Here is a 23,542-nt window from a genome sequence, read left to right as displayed (position 1 = left end):
CATTTACAGATGAGAAGGTGCAAAAACATCAAACTTTGATTCCAGATCAAATCACATGCACAGATGCATCATTTCTTGCAGTGTTGAGGCAAACAGTTAATAAAAAACTGTTTTATGATGTGATAGTGTAGCTCTTTATGACACTTCCTCTACTGCAGCTCAGCCGTGAAGATTCATTAAACTGGAAGCTGAACACACATCAGCGTCTCTGATCCGCAGCTGTTCATCAAGATGGACGTTTGGTTTTTACTTGTTTTCACTTTGGGTAAGAACACTTCAGTTTCACTTTACAGCTGTTTCTGGGTCATAGTTTTGGATGGTTTAGTTTGTTTACAGTGGAGAGCTGGGAGGTGTGACCTACAATACTATATATTACCTTCATAACAACTGTAACACTGACATTAATTCATCTTAAATCTCCCAGCAGAGCTCACAAATTCCCAAAAGATGATTTTTACAGACAAGACAATAATATGCGGCACAATGGAGGTGTGCACAAGTATCATCAAATAATGTGTGTGAACTCATTACCTTCTGTAGGAACTCTGTACCTTCGCCATGTTGGCTCATGTCAGATTCATTGGTCCTAATTCATTCCAGTCTGGGATTTATTATTATTATTATTAGTTGTCAGGGGTTGTATTCATTATTCTGAGTTTAATTACAAGATTTTGATGATTTGAAATTTGATGTGATAATTTGTTATTATGGTCTATAAGAGGATGGTAATGTTGGTACAGTCCTAAATTTGGTTAATTATCCAAGATGCCAACTGTAAAACAATTCAAAAATAATATATACATTATAGAATAATAGAAAGACATAATTCCAGCTGTCACTTTGTTGCTCTATATTAATATATCGAGAGTTAAAAAATATTAACTGTGGTCCAGCACATTGGTCTGGACTGAAACATATCAACTGTTGAACTGTAATAACTGATGTGCTTCTGTCTTTTCATCCCATCATGGAGTCAACATTTTCATTTATCCAGCACTTTGGTTTATGATCAAATACCTGCCAACTAGTGACATTCCCTTCAGCCTCAGCTATACTTTGTGTTTACTGCTAACTAGCAAATGTTAGCATGCTAACCTGCTAAACTAAGTTGAGGAACATGACAAATGTTATATCTTCTGAACATCAGTATGTTAGCATGTTAGCATTGTCATTGTGCCGTTGTCAAACTAATTATTGTTATAATTATTCATCTCCTCACAGCTGTTCCTTTGGCCTCTAAAACTAGAGCACAGAGCACAACGTCAAAAGTCACCGACATAACCCCCAACCCCACTACCACTACTACTTTCAATCCTACTCCTACTATCACAACTACTACTTCCACCACTGCTACTTCCACCACTACCACTACTATTCCCCGCACTACCACTGCTACTTCCACCACTACCACTGCTGATTCCACCACTACCACTGCTGATTCCACCACTAGCACTACTTCTTCCACCACTACCACTACTATTCCCCGCACTACCACTGCTGATTCCACCACTACCACTGCTACTCCCTCTACTACCACTACTGCTTCCACCACTACCACTACTATTCCCCGCACTACCACTGCTGATTCCACCACTACCACTGCTGATTCCACCACTACTACTGCTGATTCCACCACTACCACTGCTGCTCTCCCTGTTACCACTGCTGATTCCACCACTACCACTGCTGATTCCACCACTACTACTGCTGATTCCACCACTACCACTGCTGATTCCACCACTACTACTGCTGATTCCACCACTACCACTGCTGCTCTCCCTGTTACCACTGCTGATTCCACCACTACCACTGCTGATTCCACCACTACTACTGCTGATTCCACCACTACCACTGCTGCTCTCCCTGTTACCACTGCTGATTCCACCACTACCACTGCTGATTCCACCACTACCACTGCTGATTCCACCACTACCACTGCTGATTCCACCACTACTACTGCTGATTCCACCACTACCACTGCTGCTCTCCCTGTTACCACTGCTGATTCCACCACTACCACTGCTGATTCCACCACTACTACTGCTGATTCCACCACTACCACTGCTGCTCTCCCTGTTACCACTGCTGATTCCACCACTACCACTGCTGATTCCACCACTACTACTGCTGATTCCACCACTACTACTGCTGATTCCACCACTACCACTGCTGCTCTCCCTGTTACCACTGCTGATTCCACCACTACCACTGCTGATTCCACCACTACCACTGCTGCTCTCCCTGTTACCACTGCTGATTCCACCACTACCACTGCTGATTCCACCACTACCACTGCTGCTCTCCCTGTTACCACTGCTGATTCCACCACTACCACTGCTGATTCCACCACTACTACTGCTGATTCCACCACTACCACTGCTGATTCCACCACTACTACTGCTGATTCCACCACTACCACTGCTGATTCCACCACTACTACTGCTGATTCCACCACTACCACTGCTGATTCCACCACTACCACTGCTGATTCCACCACTACCACTGCTGCTCTCCCTGTTACCACTGCTATTACACCAGCAGCAGAAGAAACTACTGCTCAAACAGGAGCTCCCACTTCACAACCAGGAGAAACTACTTTAGCAGTAACTAGTGCTCTACCAGAAACTGTCGCTTCACAGACAGCAGGAATTACTGCAACAGAAGCTCCCACTCCAACTACTATAATCATTAGCTCTGAATCCCAGACATCTACTATTCTGACAACTACTCCTACTGCCCCCACTACCACTCCTACTTCCACTCCTACTCCTACTACCATGACTACTACTGCTACCACTCCTCTGCATTGTGATAATGGTGGGCAATTACTGAACGGTGTCTGCGTCTGTCCTGATGAATGGACCGGAGAGACATGCTCAAAAGGTAAGCTGAGTTTAGTCAAACTGACTTACATGGCAAATCCATCTCAACTCTTATTGAACCTGTCCTCTTAGAAAATTTCTGCCAAGCTAGAGGGGTGGAGGGATTCACATTCCCAAAAACACCAGTCGGCTGGTTCGCATATTCTAACGAGCTCTGTCCCTCAGGAACGAGTGGTGGTAAGTCTCGACTGTGCATCCATCAACAGATAATCCCATCTAGATATCACTCCAGTTCCCGTAACCTCCGTCCACCTGAGTCCAAAATTTGCACATCAGTTATATCTGGTGGTTTTTTCCCTCTAGCTCGTAAACCAAGGGCTTCGATCAGATGTTCCAACAGTACTGGATCACCGGGGTTCGACGGTTCACCACAGGTGCTTGAGTGTGACCAGACACTCAGCAACATACTACAAAATGTAAGAAATGCTGTGTTTTTTTTTACTGTGAACAAATTGGTGAATTTTAATTTCTTGAAAACGACCACAGATGCTGGAACATCCCTTCCAGATAGTTCCACCAGTTCCACTTTGAGTGCTGAGAATCTTTCAGTTTTGGTAATCCTGTAGGAAGGTAGAAGTGTGCACATCCAGGCCAATACACTGAATAGACAAGAAAAAGTATACCAGACTCAACAAATACCTGGATGATATGTTTCCTCTCTCAGCTCACCAGTGTAGCTGATTTAGAGACATTGGCAAGCAGCACTCAAATTCTGACGTCCAGACCTGAAGAGCTGACAGCGGAAAATGTTACAACAGCAGCTCAGATCGCCAACACACTGCTGCTGTCTCCTAACGCCACAGAGGTATGAGCTGCTACTTTAAACAAAACTAAAGAAGAAGAGAGAACTCCTCCCTGTTTTTTGTCCAGTAGATACCAAAGACCAAGACCAAACCATAGTTTGGTGACAAACTGAGACATGTGACATTTGACAAAAACAGACAAAATTCTACTTATCAGAACACATTGAACTCTACGGTATATATCACTAATAAGATATATTTCAGTGTGTCCTGTGTTCATGTTTCAACTGCAGAGCGTCAGGGTGGCAGCAGTAGCTACAGTCAGCCAGCTGCTCAATGCCAGCGCTCCAGAAGACACCGAGGAAAACAACACGACTCTGGGGTAAACAAAGGCTTTTCTTTGTTAAGAGGACTCAAATAAATCAATGACAGCCAGTTTGTCCAAATCTCGTATTTAATTGGCAATATTATATCAATATTATATCCCTATTATAATAGGGAGCAGAGTCCAATACCCATGCAAAAAAAGAGATTGAGCCAAAAGTTTTAACTGAAGACGTTGGATTTTAGTTGTAAAAATGTATTTTTTAGCACCCAAATGAGTTGGATTTTAGCTGTTGGAGTACAGTTGGAACATGTTGGACTTTGTTGGATTTTGGATTTTAGCCGAAACCTGTTGGATCTTAGCTTTATATTTTGGTCAAAATTGGAAACCTTGGAGTTGAGCTGAATGTGTTGGGTTTTTGCCAAAATACATTTTTTAAATTCAAGAAACGTGAACAAGTTCCTCAACAAATGAGGATCAGCACTAAGATATAGAACTACAACCATTAAATCTGGATTTAATTACCTTGAACGACAGACTTTGGCTGATGTGTTGTATCCACATTTGGTTTTCATATGTTTTTATTCTTAAGCCCAAGTCTAATATATCAGCGCTTCTGAGAATAATTTCCCAGTTTTCCTGTTGTATTTATGACTTGGTTGTTGACATGAACATAATTTACAAATGGGAAACTGATTATTAGCATCAATGACTCACTAAATTGACTTCATCTGTAATCAATAAGAGCCTGGATACTCACAGGACGCAGGTTTAGCTTGATGTTGAGGGACTTCACCAGACTGAAAGAGAAAAGAAAAATGATTCTACACATTTCTGAATATGTGATTTATAGCATTTATAAGTCAGTGCTGGATCTTACAAACTGCCTGTAGTTGGGACTCTCAGTGTGTGGTAAGGCTGGAGATACAATTCATGTTGAAGCTTTAGTTTCAGCTGCGAGCTGCAGACAGGACATCAAATATTTTGTGCTCCAGATTTGATGATGATGACTTTAGTGTGTTTTGGATGTATTTTACATCCACTCTTTGTGTCCAGCCTGACAGTGACTCTGGACCAGCTCTCCGTGAACCTCAGCACCAGCCTCAACACGTCTCAGTCTCAGGTGATTCAACCAAACCTGGTGGTCCAGTCAGCACGAATCCCTGCGGCCGACACTCAGGGAGTCCAGTTCACCTCGCTCACAGGTCAGTGACGACTCAGTCAGGAGTAATGCTGGACTCTGCTGGTCTTCATCAAGCCAACCACATCATCTGTTCAGCCCTTTCCAGAGAGCTGGAGGAGCCTGGAGGATCACAGATTAAATGTATCACGACTGATGATTATGATGGACAAAAATATGACGGAGAGGTTGACAAACCCCAGGATTTCCCCTGAAGATCTTACTGAGCTCGTTTAAGGATTAATAGGATCCAGCTCCTAATTATTTTGCATGGGCCTCTGTCCTGCTATGAGCTTGATAACAGTCTGATAATAGTTTAGTCTAAATGAAAGTCCAGGCCATTTAAGGCGATCCACAGCCAAGGTGCAGCTGTGGTGTTATTCAGTCTGGACTATGTTCGCTGAAGCATTTTTATAGTTTTATGATTTTCATTCTCCGTTTTATTATTGAATACTTTTGAATACTATTGGCCTGATTATTGTCTTTTATTGTCTCTCATATAGTTTTACTCTGTCCTCACAACCGTATCAGCACACGTAACATATTTTGTGACTTCAGTGTTATTAAGCACCAAGTCGGACTTTAGACTTGAATTATTTACAGGTCAAAACTGGCAGTAACTCCAGTGCAACACGAAGCACTATACGCTGGTTAGATCACAGGTTGGGAGGCTCATCTGTTATTTTGTCCTGTAAATAATAAAAGCCTGGCTATGCAAAGATGCTCAATAGCTTGATATTGATGACTACAGAAGCCTGAAAGAGACAAAACAAATAAATCAAAGGGCACCCACCAGTTGACTTTAAATAGGGACAGTCATACGGTGAAGTCATAAACAAATGATTCTGCCTTTAAAAGCTAATTTTCTGTGAATGAACGCCTTCGACGTTTAAAACATTTGTAATTTTAGGCATCGAAGTTGAGTCTGAGAATTTCTGATGATGTCATCATCAGTAACAGGTCTGTCATCTTGCTGGTTTCAGGAGCGTCTGGCAGTTTCGTCGCCAACCGGATTCAGCTGAACACCAACACGTCGAGGGTTGTGGTGGAAAACGGATTCACAGCTGACGCCCTGATCTACGTTCAGTTCCCAGGTGAGTTTCCTGCACATGAGAACTTTTATGAACCTGTAGACCTAATGTTTCTACTGTCAGGCCCAAATTAAACTACACAGCAGCACTTTTTACAGCATGGTACTTGACTGTAAGGTCATTTCACAGAGCTGTGATTGGTTCATTTTTAAAAACATTTATCATCTCTCATGTCACCTGACTGCACAAAGGTTATTTCAAGACCAATTTTCTCCTAATAACTCTACTGAACAGCGTCTGGAGAAGCTGTCAACAGACGTCAGGAGCCGTCAAATGTGTCTCTGGGGTTCGTCCTCTACCAGAACGACCGTTTTTTCAGGTCAAGGCTCTACAGGAGACGTCGCTCCACCATCAGGGTCCTGTCGGCCACCGTCAAAGGTCATGAGCGCAGCGTGGTGCCTCAACATGTGGAGATTGTGTTTAGACCAGCTGTAAGAAAACGAGTTTCTGGTTTTGAACTGTTCAGATTCAGGTTGAATTTAATAATATTTGAAACTTGTTGCTTTTATTACTTAACGGCTAAAATCTGAGCAGACTGTTGTAGATTGATCTTCCCTGCACAGATGACAGGATGTTAAATAAATAAACTCTCCTCTCAGTGGAACTAATGAAATGCTGATCAATTAGTTTTAAACTATTTGATTTGACAATTTGAAACTAACACAGAATAGCCTGTGAGGACGTTTTGTCATCACAGCCTCATGTATGAGTCAGTTCTTTACTTTCCTTTATCCTTCACGTGTTAATCAAAAGTTCAAATGTCTGGATAAAGTTGGATCCTCAGAGATGTTCTGTCTCTCAGCTGGTGAACGGGACGTCTCTGTACGACTTCGCCTGTGTTTTCTGGGACTACGGTCTGGAGGACTGGAGCACGGCCGGCTGCTCTAAAGGAAACGCCTCAGACGGAGTCCTGAGATGTTTCTGTAACCACACCACCAACTTCGCTGCTCTCTGGGTGAACATCACAACTCTGCACCGACACATTCACCAGCTGCAACTACAGAGAGTTTCATTTCACTAAACTCAGAGATAACAGACTCAGACATCACAGAATCCAGGAGTCTGTAGAGACTGTTCAGAGAATGAAGTGAACTCTGTCACATCCTGAAAGAGAAAATACATCATGATGGAAACTCAGTGAAAACTTTGTTTCTGCTTCAGTCTTTCAGAGAGAATTATGAGTATGCACAAGCTCTGGACTGGATCTCCATCACTGGACTCTCTCTTTCTGTCCTGGGTTTGGTTGTAACCATCATTTACCACATTAAAGAAAAGTAAGACTGAAGTTTCAGAGGAAAACCAAGGGTTACTTTCACTGATGGTTAATCTGCTGGTTGTTTTCTTCATTAATAAATTCATCGTTAGACAATAATGAAACCTGGACGTCCAAGTTGACGTCTTCATTTTGTATTTACGATAGTGTTTTGAGCTCAGGATTTTATTTTGAAATGTTACAATTTAATTCTTTAAATATTTCAAAAATATTCATATTACAACTTCATTCTTTAAAATGAAAATAAAAACATTTGCAACTTTATTCCTGAACTTTTACTTGTTCTGGTTAGTTTTCAGAGGACGTCTCGTCAGAACAACAAGAACTCAAAGATAGCCCTGCTGTGTATCTACGTCAGCCTGCTGGCCTTCATCATCACCTTCCTCTCTGGAGTCCAAAACTCCCACGGAGACGACGGCTCTGAGGTGCAGACCACAACTCAAAGTAACGTCATCCCGGACTCTGACGAGCACGTGGAACCGGACCACGGCTCGTGCACGGCGGTGGCGGCTCTGCTCCACTTCTTCCTGTTGGCCACCTTCATGTGGAACAGCGTGTACGGCACTCAGCTGGTGCTGCTGATCCGGACGATGGGCAGCAGCCTCCCTCCTCACTGGACCCCGCTCAGTGTGGCTGTGGGATGGGGTACGAGATTTAAAGGAGCAGCTCCACATTTGTACATCAGAACAAATGATTTTTTTATTTGAATCAAATGTTGAATTAAACCATGTGACCACTGTTTTGACTCAGGAGTTCCAGCCGTTGCCGTGGCGATCACACTGGGAGCTACCTACAGGGTCAACAACCCTCTGGGATACAGACAGGAGGAATTGTGGGTCCATCTTTCTAATTATTTCCACTTCCTGTTGAACTGTGTTTTTACATGAACTAAACTTTGAGGTTTCCTGTAGAATTGTAAATAAAGTTGTGTGGGTTTGAACAAATCTTTGAAGTCCTATGTTTGATGACTTTAGTTTCCATCTCCAGCACAGTCCTGATTTGGATGTTATTTTGTGAACCTCTAGTTGCTGGCTTGCAGGTCTGGATAAGGACAAACGCTTTGACTTTGGGAAACCGATGTTCTGGGCTTTCATCCTTCCAGTCGGTCTGATCCTGATCTACAACATCGTACTGATGGTTCTCACCTCTCTGACCATCTGCAGGACAGATCCCAGGCTGACCAGGTAACAGATACAAAAGACGTTTCATCAGCAGTTTGTTGAGCTCATCAGGACTAAACCAGCTCAGGATGAGGCCGACCGCTGCTGCCTGGTGTCATCTGCACAATGTGGAGAAAAATGTTTCTGCTAATGAAACAGCTTTAATTCCTCTAAACTTCACTCACCAACTGTTTTGTTGAGCAGCACCAATCGTTCGTCTTTGGGGAAGAAGTTCCTCACCAGTTTCTCCCTGGCTGTGATATTGGGTCTGTCCTGGTCTCTGGGATACCTGGTCCTCATCAACACAAAACAAGCTCACCTTGTCTTCAGCATCATCTTCTGCCTCTGTACAACCACACAGGTACGTCTTTGATCCTCCTCCCAATACCACACAGGTAACCTTTGAACTGACCTGAAGGTTTTGTGTACACAGTCCCGTTGAAAAGACCCTGGACTGGGACAATGAGTCCTCATGAAAAGGGTCCAACCCAGGAAGGAACAGAAGAATAAACAGACGAATCTTCATCCTCCTGTTCTTGTGTTTTCAGGGCCTTCAGATCTTCATCCTCTTCACAGCCAGGAAGGCGTCCTTCAGAGCCACCATCTCCCGCTCTGTGCAGTACGTGGCCTCAGTCAACATCCCGCTCCACAATGCAACGTACAGTCTGCTGAGAAAGTGGTCGAGGAACAGCTCCGAGTCCTACAAAGACATAAAAGACCAGAACACATCCACCAGCAAAACCCTGTAGGACCTTAGCTTTTATTTTGAAAAGACAGTTAAGAATGTGATGAAGTGAGACGATGAAGATCAAAAACAGTAATATATACGATTCAGATATTAATATATATATTAATATGAGGATATTAAAATGGCTCAAAGAAACAAAAATAAAATAAGCTAATTTCAACTTTAGTCATAAATTTAATGTCACTCCAATGGCGACGCTTAAAACCTGGAAAGAAAACTGCCCAAACTTTCCAAACAAAGTAAAAAAAAACAGGCCTAATGTTTTCTACGTAACAGAATATCCAGGGTGTTAATTATGATTTGTTATTTTGAACATAAATGTATTTTGTTGTGAAAATGCTCCTTTTTTGACTTATTTGATTGTGACATGGATTTAGTTTTATGTTAAGTTGATGTATGTTTTTCCTTTTAAGATGCTGTATTCTTTATGTGGTCCGACTGTCTCAGCTCTATGGATATTTTTTTTCCACCTTTGCCTCCTCTGATAATTCTGATGATTATTGTTCCTGTGTCTTTCTTCCTTTTGTTTTGTTGGACGATTCAGGAACTGAGGAAGATGTTTTATGCTTTTTGTGAGAAGAGGTTTTCATTTGTCATTTGTAAAAACAGAAGGTAAAACATAAAGAAATAAATACTAATTTAAGTGTAAGTCACTTTTTCTAATGAAGAGTTACAGTATCTGCTGAGCCCATTGTCTGACACTACTGCATTCAGATCTATAAATATTTGTTCCTTTGTGGAAAAAAATCTGATCTTTTGTACATAAACAGAACCCAGTGGAGAACCTTCTGAAATCATTTATTTTTGCTGACCATTATTCTCCTGCTCTGCCAAACACAATGAGTCTAATACACCTCTGTGCATTTAGAGCTTAAATCTGAAATATTTCTATTATGCTGATTAAATTTAATTGGATGGATAAATGTTTACCTGTTCACACCAACATACAGATTTAAATGATTTGTAAGACTTATATACAGGTTAAAAAATGCATTATCTATGAACTTGGGCTATTTTTATTGTGTGTTTCCTTTATATATCCAGTTATGTACACAGAGATAGTCTGATATTTTCAGAACATGTTCATGTTAGTGTGAAATTATCTCTTTTAGTGTGTGACATTCATCCACTGATGTAAGTCAGTTTAGTTCGGTTGTTGTGGAAACTGTGTGTTGTCAGTGTTGTTAGTGATGTCTGTGTTTGTGTGGACAAGCATATGAAACATGTTAGTTGTAAAAAGTACAATATTTACCCTTAAGTGTTGTGGAGTAGAAGGTTTGTGAAAGTTTGTGTATTAAATGCTCAACTGTCCATAGGCCTTGTTGCTGCTTTTGTCTTTTGTAAACACGTGTTTTTAAATAAAGCTCAATCAAATTATAGTTTTCAATGACATCATCACGTTGTCGTACGTAGGGGGTTGTTGTCATTTTGCTGCTGCTGAGTCTTTGAAGAAAGCGGCTTCAGCTCGACCCGGAGCGGACAGAAATCACAGATATGTGGTTTTAAAATATTTTTTACCTCTTTACCAAGCGGACCGCACACTCTTCCCGCCACATGAGCCGACCGGAGAGTTTACGAGTGTTTCACAACAAGAAGTCAGGCTGCAGCTAACTTAGCTCACCGGCTAACTAGCAGCGTAGCTCCGCCGGCTGGCATTAGGTTGGTGAATTTAAAGCCTGGAAGCTGCTTTAAGTTTCTGCCGTGAGCTAATTTCATAAAAATACTCAAGTGACAGATAACAACACTGTGTGCTTTGCCAGAGGCTGTAATGGAGAGGATTTTTTACTGAAACTACACCTACAGCAGGATCCCCACTCGGAAATATGGCTAGTCAAAGTTAACCGCTTACATGAAAACACACACACGCACAGTAGGAAAAGCAAAGACTTTACATTAGTTTGGAAGATCTTCTGGCAAATTCGGCTCACAAATAATCCACCTACTAAAATTTACACTGTAATAAATGTACTTTCATACATGTTTCGCGCACTCAGTTTGCGATTGCAGCATCATATTTCAGTGGTTGAAATGAAACAAAAAAACAACAAAAGGGTAAATAATTTTCAACTTTGTTTACGTAAAGTTCTTGTTTTGATGTATTTCAGCCCAAATTTAAATGACAGAAGAAATTCCCGATAGTTCAGAAATAGCAAATTCTTGACTTAGCATAATGGAAAAGTGCGTGGAAAAGCTTCATGTTTTTGAATGTAGTTTGGTCGATCGCCCTAATCCTCTCGCAGCAGCAGCCAGATGATTTTCCCAGTAGTTTTGTACATTTCCTGGTAAAGGACTGTCTAATGACGAAAAGGCCTCATGTTCAATTCCTGAGCCCCTGAGTCAAGCAAGACTGAAACTGCTGCTTGATGGGAAGCAGTTGCCATTCAGAGTTTCAGTTTCAACATTTCTGATCAAAAATGATTATGGAAGTCTGCCCTTGCATCGTTATATAGAAACAGTTTGTTTATTGACTGAGGTGATGTCTCAGTTTTGGGGCATCAAAAGTTGTTTTATCCATATATTATGACATCCATTAACACCACTTTACGAAACCTCCTTTTTTAAATGGAGTTTTGCATGGCGACCTCTTTAAATTGCACGATCTCCACACAGGAGCCAGATGGGACTGTTGCAGTAGTTCTGTGTGTTTTTTGTTAGAGGTCTGGCCTGAGTTTGTTTACTGTTTTGATGACAGGATGGCATCTCAGTTTAAAATCCCAAAGAAGAAACAGCCAACAGGCTCCGACTCCACCCACCTGCACCTGCAGTCACCTCTGTCCCGCCTCCAGAGTCCCGCCCCACAATTTAAGGTGGTGTTCCTAATCTGTCTCCTTATCTGTCTGATGTTCTGGGTCCTTTGAGGTAGTATTATTGATCTGTCACCTTAAGGTACTTGTTTATGTTTCGAAAGGTGGTCCTTTGTGACCTGTGTGGTTCAGTTAAGATGGTATTACTGATGTGCCAGACCTTTTGAAGTCGTCCTAATCTGATCTATAGGTACTTTAAGATGGTATGTATGATCTGATTTGGTGATCTTTTTGAATATCATTTGCAGCATGTGCTAATTAATTTGGTGGTATAATTAAGCCTGGTTAATTTAAATGTGCCAACCCACTCCAACCCACTGCCATTTTAAGATGAAGAACTGGATCCCATGGCTCTTTTAAGGTTGTATGATGTACCAAGAACCAGCAGATATTATCTGCCATCTTCTTTCATCTAAACACTTTTATGTGGCAGGATCGCTATGCTGAGTCTTTAAATGTGCTTGTCTGCTAGTCTATTTAAGGAAGCATTTCTAATCTGGTGGTTCTTTTTAGGTGGTATTCTGTATCTGAAGAGAACACAGAGGCAAGAAAGAGATGGAGGTCTGTCTTGTTTTTCTGAACAGGCTTATGGAAATCAGTCCTACAGAGGGGGAGCTGGCAGGATGCATGCTGGGAACACACTTGGTTCCTCTGCAAACAGACAGAGGTTTGTAAAACGCTCCCTACAGGTTGCAGAGTTCACCGCACCAGAAAACAGAGTGAAGGTGATCTGAATTAAAACACTGCTGAAGATATTTTTTGTTATGTCTGTTCAGCAGGCCGTGTAAACCTCTGTTCAGGGACATGGTGAAAACGTTGCTGGATCTCAACAGCCCCAACAGAGGGGCAGCATCAGCAGCCAATCACAGATCACCGGGAAGCTCGAGGAGCCAGTCACAGCCAGGACAGAGAGCAGAGTCATCCTCAGCCTCAGCCTCAAATGGGTGAGTTCACAGAAGTTGGTGTCAGAAAGTTGCTGGTTTGAATCCCTGAGCCTAGAGTCAGAAACTCTTACACCGTGTCTCTGCAGAACCAGGAGACTCACACTTCCACTTCCTCTGAGGTCTTAAAATGAAACACAACAGATTCTCCACTGTTTAACACAAAGTTTAACAACCTTCAAGCCAAAACCTGCAGCAAAGGAGCCGTTGAAGTTCTAAACAAAAGTCAGACTTTGAACTTAACCAGTGAAACATTCAAGGTAAACTTCCTGTCCCGCCTGCTGGACACTTTTTAACTCAACAACCTCTTGTGTTTCTCAGCAGGTTAAAGTCATGTCCACTTGTCTGTTTTCATTCTAGTAAACTGGAGCTTTTTTAAACAGAGATCTGTGCAGCGGGTCATGTTTTTACCAAGCTGCTGTCCCATGTTTCGTCCACCAGATGGCGTCCTAAGAGAGCGTCAGACCGACTGCTGCAGCCTGAAGTGACCTCAGAGCGGCGTCTGTCTCCACCACAGAAGAGGAAAAATGCTGAATCCTCTGGTGAGATTTTCTTTGGGAGCTTCATTAAAGAACAATAATGTAGTAAATGTGCACACAAACACGTGAATTTACAACTTGTAGCACAAGGGACATATACAGTCTGTTATTATTATAACAGTGTTCATTATTTCAGCAGCAGTTTTCTGGAACAGCATTTGGAAAAATGCACTTTGACACATTTAATTTCCTCTTACTTTTTGAACATTATTTATTTCTTCTGAGATATTTTTAAACCAGTCGTTACATCTTGACAAGCTCATGCTACCTGTTAAAGTATCTGTGTTAATACTTTTGTCTCCAGATTCGTCTTTGTCAACTAAAAGCATCTCTGTGGAGTCGGTGGACTTTCTGGCCAAGCTGCGAGGTGAGGAGCATGCTGGGAGTCGGAGTCCTTCGACACTGGGAGCGAGAACGTGGAGGAGAGTGGAGTCTGGACGGGACGCTGCCGAGGACAAGGTAACGCTCAGAGGTCGTGAGAAGGATTTCACTGTGGGCGTTTTCTTTTGGTTAAAGCTGCCATCATTGGACAGAGAGCAGATGATTGACAGCTCTCCCCTCCTTCACCTGATGTGTGGACTCATCATCATCACTGGGCTGTCTGCAGGTTCTCAAACAGCAGAGACACAAAAACAACTTTTTCTAGAGTCTCCACCAAAACTGTGATAAACTTCAGGTTCAGGTGGATCAGACTCTGCTTCACCTTTGAAATCCCTGTTTTCTTATAGAAAAATGATCATTTAAGTTCGATTTAGTCTCAAAAATAAGAGTCAAGCTTTTTACAGGAGAAGGTATTTAGTCCTCATCAGACAGGGTCGTAATCATATTATCGTTATGAACGAGTGAGGTTTACTGTGCTGACATACCTGTGGAGTTTAAACAGTTTTACAACAGAGAATCTGACTCAACTACACTTTCAGAATAAAGTTGTGAATATTCAGTATTTACAAGAGGAAGTTACACGTTCAATAGTAAGAGATTTAAAACACAGATTTGTGCGTTTAATTAATGACATAAGATTCTGAACTCAAGGTCCACTTACTAGGATCTTTGTGACAGTTTATCTTCTAAAGAGATTAAACCTGATGCTGGTTGTTGTTTCAGGGCGACAGAGGAAAACCTCCTGACTCGTCTGTCTCAGGTTCAGATCAGACATCAGACGACGACTTCGTCTCCTCATCCACAAACGTCGTCCTCAGACCTTCCTCCTCCTCCCCAGTAAAGTCGCCAAAGACGACGCCAGACGGGAGGCGGAATCTGAACAGGATGGCGTGGATGGCTGCCAGCGGGAACCTGAAGGAGGATGTGAGGGAGAAAGAGAGACAGAGGTGGAGGGAGTTCAGAGAAAGGAAGACCGTCCTGCAGCTTCGACTGAGGACACCCAAACAGAGTCCAGCAGAGCCCAGTGAGTAAGACCAGAACCCAGAAACCAGGCCAGACCCAGGTTTACTGTGAAGAGGCAGACCAGAGTTGTTTTTATTTATTTATGAATAATCACATGAACAAACTGTGTTTTATTAAATAGTTGAAGTAAAGATTAGAAATGAACAGAACATATAAATAAATGGAATCAATAGAAAACAGTCAAACCTGTCGTCATTGATCTTTTGATCATGTCCACAACAGAGACTGATCAAGATATTGATATAGTTCATTTGTGATTTATTTCCATCTTCAGTTGTGCTGTCGAGTGAGGAGGAAGTGGAGGGTGAGGACGATGGAGACACAGCAAAGAGGACGTCACAGAGCAGCAGCCGGGCGGATCAATCCCGTCTAGAAAACTCCAACAACATCCAGGTAGGAAACGCTTTATCTGTTCAAGGTGACAGGTCATGGCTCCCCCACACTGACAGGACAAAAAACATATGGTTTATCTTTATCAAACACTGCAACCACAGAAGAAACTGGTGGTGCGCGGATGTCCATGTTTTCAGTTGGGTCCTCGTGTTCTCAGATCGGAACACAGTGGTGACGTCGCTGATAGAAACGATGAGGATGAGAACTTTATCATTATCCTGTAAGTGCAGGGAGCAGAGTCAGGGAAATGAGCTGTGTCTGCTGAAACACCAGCTGGACTTTGATGATGATGATCTGTGCTAAGAACACTCTGTACCTGGGAAACAAAGTCCCAGATTCACGTTGAGGCTCCAGGATAAAATAAGTCGTCCAGGTCATTCCTCAGACTGGAGCATGGAAACCTCCCTGACAGGCCTGCGGGCTGTTGTTTTCTACGTGAGTCACGTTAAGTGACACCAGCTTTTCATTTACTGAGTCCACCTGCAGCTGTTCAGATACCAGAGACCTCAAAACCTTCATCTGGTGGATTCATCTGAACTCTAGACCCAAAAACTCTAAGTTTAGTATCCTGTAAAAAAAACACCACATCCACATGAAACCAGCATTTTGATGATGAAATAAAAACATGTCTTCATTATTTTATCTCTGCAGTGTGACAGAAGAACAGGATCCAGGTCCAACATGACAGAGCCCTAAAGTCCTGACACACGAGACTCATTATAATTATCAAAATAATCAAAAAAGATGAACTAGGTCCTCTGGTTCTTCTCTTCAGTGAAAAAGATTAAACCATAATAATTGATGCAAACACTATGTTAGAGTAATGAAACAAATCAGTGTCACATTATAACCTGAAAAGATTCACATTATAACAATATATTTTCATGTTATTACGACATTCAAACTGTTCACCTTACAACAATAAACTGTTCACATTATAATGTGATACTGATTCTTTTTTCAGTTCACTTCTGTGAAACGAAGTCCTGATTTTCATGTACTTACCTTGTAAACATGATATTTACATGTGGTCTGTGGTCTGTGGTCTGATCTGGTCTGTTTCCAGTTCAGGACCGGAGGACTGACCCAGTTTGTCTCTGTGTGAGGACTCTGTTGCATGTGTGAGGTCAAAGTGAGTCATGTAGTTTGTTTGTGGCTTTGCAGGCCTGTAAACCATCATTAGACCCCCTGTTGGGCTCTGAGCAGATCCAGATGGGATCTGAATGGACTGAGTTTAGTGACGCTGATCCTCAAACCAGCTGAAAATCTAATGAACGTTTGGGACTAATCTTCAGTTCAGTGTTTTCTCTGCTGACACTTTCCTTGACTCTGTTGTGCTGATGTTGAATGAAACACCTGAAGATTTTCCTCAGGTGACACCACAGAGTCTGCCACATTAAATTATTAAACTGCTTATTAAAGAGCACACAGAGGGATACAATGGACACCACAGGTCCTGAGGGAATGTACCTGTGTGTTGACTGTGTACCTGGGTGTTGTCTGACAGGGTCAGCAGAACCAAGTGTGCTCTTCCAGAGCTGAAGAAGGTCTCAACAATCCGCCGGTGACGCGGCCTTCGTTCCTGCAGCTGGAGTTCACCTCACTTCACGCCGGCCTGACACACGCCGATGCCGGCGGAAAGATGACGGTTAGTATCGTTGCTGCTGTTAGTGCTTATTACTGTCACTACTACTAGTGCATCTCTCTCTCTCTCTCTCCCCCTCTCGCTCTCTCTCTCCCTCCCCTTCTCACTCTCTCCCTCTCACTCTCTCTCTCCCTCCCTCTCTCCCTCTCTCCCTCCCTCTCTCCCTCAATCCCTCTCTCTCTCTCTCTCTCTCTCAAACCCCACCGGTCGAGGCAGATGACCCTGAGCCCGGTCCTGCCTGAGGTTTCTGCCTCTTAAGGGAGGTTTTCCTTGCCACTGTCGCCAAGTGCTGCTCTTGGTGGGAATTGTTGGGTCTCTTTCTCTCCAATACTTTATAGAGAAGGTCTTGACCTCCTCAAATTGGAAAGTACCTTGAGATAACTTCTGTTGTGATTTGGCGCTATATAAATAAAACTTGATTTGATTTGATTTGAGTACAGCTGATGTTTACCAGAGGTGACTTCTCACGTCTTCTCCTCGACGTAAAGCTGCTTTAAGACAACCATCAACAGAGCTGCAGCTCCAGTGTGACTTTATCTCCTGTAGAAACAGGGTGAGGGTCAGAAGCTGTTTGTTCTGACAATGTGTTGAGTCTGACACATGTATGCTATCTGTATGTTAACTGTGTCTACATGTGGTGTGTTTACTGCCAAGCTGCTGCTGTTGGATGTTCCAGCGTTTCTGCACCAACTCAACATTTTACCCGTCTTTCTTTGTTTCCACGTCCTGTTCCAGCTCTCTCTCTCTCTCTCTCTCTCTCTCGCTGTCTGACACACACACACACACACACACACACACACACACACACACAGAAACTCAAATATACACACACTAATTTGAATGGCCAAAATTGTACTCTGTTGCTTGTTCTATAGTTTTCATAATTCATGTGTTTTCCAGTGTTTTTGTGTTAATGCTGTTACATTAATGCTTAATGTTGTTTTAATGCGTGTGTGTGTGTTCGTGTGTGTGTTCAGACAACCTCACATTAGTGTCAACGTAATGAAAAAATAAAAAGTGCAACAAGTTGACTTTCAGCCATATACCTCTGACACCTTTGGATGAACTCTGAGTCTCATTAGAAAACACCTGAATCATTTTGGCATAAAACACCTGACCGTCGTCATGGCAACAACACTAGAAAGTCCCTGCCGCAGCCTTGCAGTGGTGGCGCAGCGGGAAGTGAGTCAAACTTTGGTGTAAAAGCAGAGAAACTCCCACAGAGGCTGTAAAACACAAAAGCTTCAGTCATTAACGAGTAATGAAGTCGTAGCATGAGGTCTGATGGCGCAGCGCCGCATTCAATTAGAGCGCCATAAAACGCAGGAGGGCAGGACAGGAAGAGGTTAGTGGGTCAGCATGTCAGCGAACCACAGACAGAGAATCTGACGACATTTACAGCAACAGTATTTATTTGATGGTTGTGATGTCTGAACCTTCAGACCTGCACCTGAACGTCTAAGTCATTCACAAACTGTCAGATGTGAGAGTCTCGCCTCAGTGTGAGAGAGGTCAGAGGTCAAACGACTCCTCACTCCTCACGTGTGTATGAAGGTCCACAACAACCAATGACGACTAAAACACATGTTTCTATTTGATGTAATTTTTCCTTCCAGTAGTTTTTATTAATAATTGAAGACCAGATGATGTTTTATGATGAATTCTAATCACACATTTATTAACTTGTGTGTCTGTTTGTGTGTAGATCACTGAAGACGGCATCACTGTTCCTCTGAAAGGTAAAAACACCTTTAATGACAGATTCTGTCTGATGTTTTTTGTTTTTACATTGTGTGAAAAAAAATATTATTTTAATATTTTCTCTTTTAAATATCAGAAATATTTTATTAAAAAATTATTTTTCCTCCAAACTCGTTTGACTTGAATCTGAAAACATCACTTCTACTTCTCCTCAGAACAAACTAAACATGTTTCGTGTCTCATTGTCAGGAGTGGAGGAGGGGGAGGAGGGGGAGGTGACCGTTGTGGCGTCTCAGGTTCGAGGTTATGGTGTTTGGGATGGAGGCGTGGCAAGGGGCGGCGCTCTGCTGGCCCGTTGGGAAGGTCCGGCCCCCTCGCTGCTCTTCCTGTGGGTGACGGGCGCTCAGGCCAACCTGCTGCAGAGGGAGCTCTCGGCCCTGCAGAACTCCACCCCCTCAGGTAAACAAGCCCCTCCCCCGCTCAGATTCACATCACTTCAACTCCTTTCAGTGTCTGATGTTTCAGGTCTCTTCAGTCTTTGTCTTCTGATCGTCACATTCTTTCATCATCACGCTCAGTTTGTTTTTGAAAAAGCAGTCAAATACAATGCAGAGCTCTCACTCTGATGCTGTTTCCTCAGTCCAGAAATGTCATCAGAAAAACAAACTTCAGACCTTGGTGCTCTGAATGATCTGACATTAATGCAGAATAATGTTGTTTGGACTTCAGATGCTGACTTTGAAAACATAAAGACAATATTACAGAATTCTATTCAGAAAAGAAAGTGTCATCAGTTCTGAACCAGCAGTTATATCTGACTGTGAGCTGAACCAGCAGACTACATGGTACCAGTTTTTACACGAGGGAATCTGTGCTATTTTTTCGTCATGTAGTGAGTCATCCGTCCACACAGATGATCTCTGCTCCAGCATGTACCCTGTGGTCCAAAAAAAAGGGTTTTCTGAATGAAAGCTTCACTGGAGCCGTGAAGCTTCTTGGAAAATTAACTTTTGACAGCTTCTGCAGTCCTCCAGTGCTGGACGGGAACCAGACATCCAATCACACACCTTCTCCTGAGTCACTTGGCCAGTCAGGGGTTTGAGGGCAGATTTAGTGATTGTCTGCATATATTAATTAGAAAATCATCTGTATGAGGAAAACACAACGGCTGCCAAAAATCCTGTGGGTGGAAACAGGAGTGGGAGGGGGGAGAGGAACACTTGCCATGTTTCTGTTGTTGAATGGGTACAACTGGACAAACCGGTCCAGTACACAATCAGAGACTGGTTTAAACTGGGAAGACTGGGCTGATATGTTCAGAAGCTTTTTTCAGAGTGAGCACCTAATATTCAGAGACTTGTACTGGTCAATCTGGGCCTGTAAATGTCCAGATACTGGTCAAACTGGACCAGTTTGTCCCAGGTCAAATTTTTTTGACTGTCATTTTAAAATCTGTAATATTCACAATGGACAAAAACCTCCTGGCTCCTCCTGGTCCCTTCAGGTCCGTCGTGCTCCTTCCTCCTGCTGGTGTTGAAGGAGCAGCTGCAGGAGCTCCAGGCCGCCCTGCTGGCCTCCATCCTGGACATGGAGGAATACAAGAGGGAACGCTCCCACACCTCCTCCTCCTCCTCTGGCGGGCCGACCTCTCCTCTGGACTGGACTGATGGGCTGCTGCTCCTCCACAGCTGTCCTCCTCCTCTGGACCAGCACCTCCTCGGTCTGCTGGGACACTCTGCAGTAAGACTCCTGCCTCCTCTCCTTACTTCCCTCCTTCCTTCGTAAGGCTCTTTCTCCCTTCACCTCCTCATGGTCTTGTCTCCTCCTCTGTTCCTCCTTCTCATGGGGTGTGTTTTGTGTCCTGAGCTCATTTATAAAAATGAATAAACCTGTTTTTAAATGTCACCAGTTAAACTCTGTTTTCCTCTGACACTTTGATCTGGTCCCTCCTCCTCTGTAGGAGGAGTCCCGGCAGGTGAGGGGCAGTCAGAGGAATAAGAGGTGCAGCCTGAACTCCTCTGGTCTGCAACAGCTTCCCACCAGGTGAGACCAGTAAGACCAGACCTGAACCTGAGCCTGTCAATCATCAGAGACAGGAAATGGAAATACAGGTTGAGATCAATGAGCAGCCTCCTCTGGTTCTCACTGAACCCTGTGCTTGGCCTTCAGGTTGATCCAGTACCCAGCGGCGCCCTGCAAAGGCCGGATCTCGGTGACGAAGGAGGACCTGGCCTGTTTGGACATTGGCGAGTTCCTCAACGACGTCATCATCGACTTCTACCTCAAGTGAGTCAAAGAGACGGGACATGTGAGTTCCTCGGACAGTCTGTGACCAGGTTCTGTGGAGAACCTTCAAACATCATCTTGTGTCTTTAAAGTGCATCGAACCAGCTTTTGTAGTTCCTCAGTCACCAAGCTGGATTGTCTCCTCCTGCAGGTACCTCCTCCTGGAGGGAGTCAATGGCGCTGTGGCCGAGCGAAGTCACGTCTTCAGCAGCTTCTTCTACAAACAGCTGAGCAGACGGAGAGCGGCCGGAGAGGACGACGCCCCCTCTGTCCCGTAAGACAGACAGTCCAGACCTCAGTGCACTGATGTGTCCTATGAGTCATGATCCTGATCCTGGTCCTTCGGCCGATCAGCTGATCCTGAGTCCGATCTGAAAGTTACTCATTCTGTTTGTACTGCAGAAACACTGACTGTACAGTGGTGTTACAGAGTGGAGCCTCCTGTACATCATAAACAATCTTTGGTTGAGTACAGACCCAGAATGAGGACAGTTTCATTTTGTTCATGATGGGACTCCCACATTAACCTTAATCATTTTAACCTGTCACACTGAGCCGTGACTTTAAAGGACTGTGCAGGTGGCTGTCCATGTGTTTGGTGATTATGAAGCAGGTCGAGGGTCTTTATTAATACTTGATATCATTTTCTGTGTCAGAACCACAGACAACTCTTCTTCTTCTCCTTCTTTTTAGCGACCGTCACATGAGGCATCAGAGGGTGAAGACGTGGACTCGCCACGTCGACATTTTCACCAAAGACTTCCTGTTTGTGCCTGTCAATCAAGAGTAAGAAAATGTCTGGTTAAGTGTCTCCTGTTATTAAAATGTGAGGTGGGTGGAGGCTGTCAGCTGTCTGCTGGAGGTGGAAGTTACTACCACAAAATAAAAGCTGAGGGACGGAGCTGACCTCAGCTCTTTGTCCCAGATTTAAAGACGCCAGTTTGGAGGTTTGACCTCTGATGGGACTTTTAAATAAAACTTTGATTCAAGCACTTCATCAGCACGTCTACCTGCCAGCAGCGTACAGACTGACCGACTGGAGTCACCTCTCCGGATCAGTACTGATGACTTTAGCAGATCGACTTCTCTCTGCTGCTTCATCGCTGTGTCACTAAACTCTCATTTCACCACAGCCAGAAGAAAAATCCTTCATTACTAATCCTTCATCACACGTCACCACCACTCATCTTTGTGTCATTTTACAGTATTTGTCATACAATTTTAAAGCTGTTTTCTTTTCGTGCAGTTTCTGTCTCTCTTTGTCCCACTGTTGTCCCACTTTTATGTCCTTTTGGTCTCATTTTCTGCAGCCTGTAACACTTCTTTGGATTATTGAAATCTTTTTGTTTTTGTAAAGGTTTTCTCTTGTTTATCAGAAGAATTAAATCCCATACAAACATGAACATGCTGCAGGATCCTGCTCCTGCCCAGAACAAACTAAACTGTGTTTGATGCACTGGCTGAGATGTTGTGTTATATTTCAGAGCTCACTGGTACCTGGTGGTGGTGTGTTTCCCAGGTCTGGAGAAGGTTGAGTACGAGGAGCTTCAGAGCCGAACAGGTGAGCTGCTGATGTACCTGCGGAGGACAAAGTGTCTGTGGCAGCTTCAGTAAAGTTGAGTCTCTGATCGTCAGCAGACTGTTTACATCCTGGTTACATCCTGGTTACGTCCCTCAGGGAGACAGAGTCAGGGTATCTGAGCTGAATTAAAACTCCATGTTTTTTACACCAAACATTAAAGGATTAAATCACCAAGCTCCAACATTTGGTTCCAGAGACGTTGTTATATTTCTGTTGACTACAATTAGAAACCAGGAAAATGTTTATTTTTCAACTTGTTTCAGTTTTGAGTTTTGTTGTCAGAGAAATCTGAAAACTTTGACACGTGTCTCTAATCGACTTTTGATTTAAACTGTGGTGAACATCGGAGACGTTACAGCAGAGCTTGTGTTTGTGTTTCAGGTGGATCAGAGCGAGTGGTGGGAAAAACAAACCTCAGTCTGCGACCACAACGACCACCGGTAAATATAACAGCTCAGTCACACACCTGCATCACAACACAGACACCAGATGGAGCAGATCAGACTCCTGAGCTCAAACTGCATCAGACCACAGGTCACTCAGCTGACTGACCTGTGGTCTGATGTAAGTCTGACCCAGAGACAGATGAACTCAGCTGTGTGAAGAGTCTTTGTCCAGCACCTTTCTATAGTTTTAAAGGTGACGTCACTGAGCCTCAGCAGGTGGTTGTTGATCACATGACACCAGGTCTCTGTTTGGTTTTCATAGGAGTGCACTGAGCAGGGCCGGCAGAGGGACAGAGTGGTGAGGAGGTGAGTCTGCAGGGAACAAACTGATCCACAGAACCTCAACAAACTTTTATTTTGAAGTGACTGTTTCCTCTTCATCCTGTTCAGGCCGTGCAT

General features: G+C 43.3%; 2 protein-coding genes across 2 annotated transcripts; both read left to right on the top strand.

The window, feature by feature from the left end:
- The first annotated feature begins 483 nt into the window (after positions 1-483).
- Positions 484-10,770, top strand: LOC139622285 (adhesion G-protein coupled receptor G7-like). The gene is made up of 16 exons (XM_071479465.1): positions 484-499; positions 1,222-2,883; positions 2,955-3,059; positions 3,186-3,298; positions 3,547-3,687; positions 3,919-4,007; positions 5,007-5,155; positions 6,114-6,224; positions 6,456-6,652; positions 7,024-7,176; positions 7,383-7,495; positions 7,787-8,139; positions 8,245-8,326; positions 8,520-8,678; positions 8,859-9,015; positions 9,203-10,770. Exons 1-16 carry the CDS (start codon positions 484-486, stop codon positions 9,401-9,403), a joined length of 3,801 nt encoding a protein of 1,266 aa, XP_071335566.1. The 3' UTR covers positions 9,404-10,770.
- Positions 10,771-10,798: 28 nt separating this feature from the next.
- LOC139622327 (sentrin-specific protease 7-like) lies at positions 10,799-21,389 on the top strand. The gene is made up of 15 exons (XM_071479561.1): positions 10,799-11,061; positions 12,095-12,209; positions 12,791-12,873; positions 12,983-13,150; positions 13,589-13,689; positions 13,991-14,145; positions 14,791-15,091; positions 15,365-15,483; positions 16,991-17,131; positions 18,834-18,867; positions 19,079-19,288; positions 20,334-20,569; positions 20,790-20,872; positions 20,999-21,137; positions 21,267-21,389. Exons 2-14 carry the CDS (start codon positions 12,096-12,098, stop codon positions 21,117-21,119), a joined length of 1,866 nt encoding a protein of 621 aa, XP_071335662.1. The 5' UTR covers positions 10,799-11,061; position 12,095; the 3' UTR covers positions 21,120-21,137; positions 21,267-21,389.
- Positions 21,390-23,542: the final 2,153 nt, after the last annotated feature.

Source organism: Trachinotus anak, unplaced genomic scaffold, assembly GCF_046630095.1.
Source record: "Trachinotus anak isolate AG129_WGS33_773 ecotype Australia unplaced genomic scaffold, CSIRO_AGI_Tana_v1 ptg000006l, whole genome shotgun sequence".
Classification (NCBI taxonomy): Eukaryota; Metazoa; Chordata; class Actinopteri; order Carangiformes; family Carangidae; genus Trachinotus; species Trachinotus anak.
The sequence above is the reverse complement of the archived record's forward strand: the minus strand, read 5'-3'. Positions and strand labels throughout refer to the sequence as shown.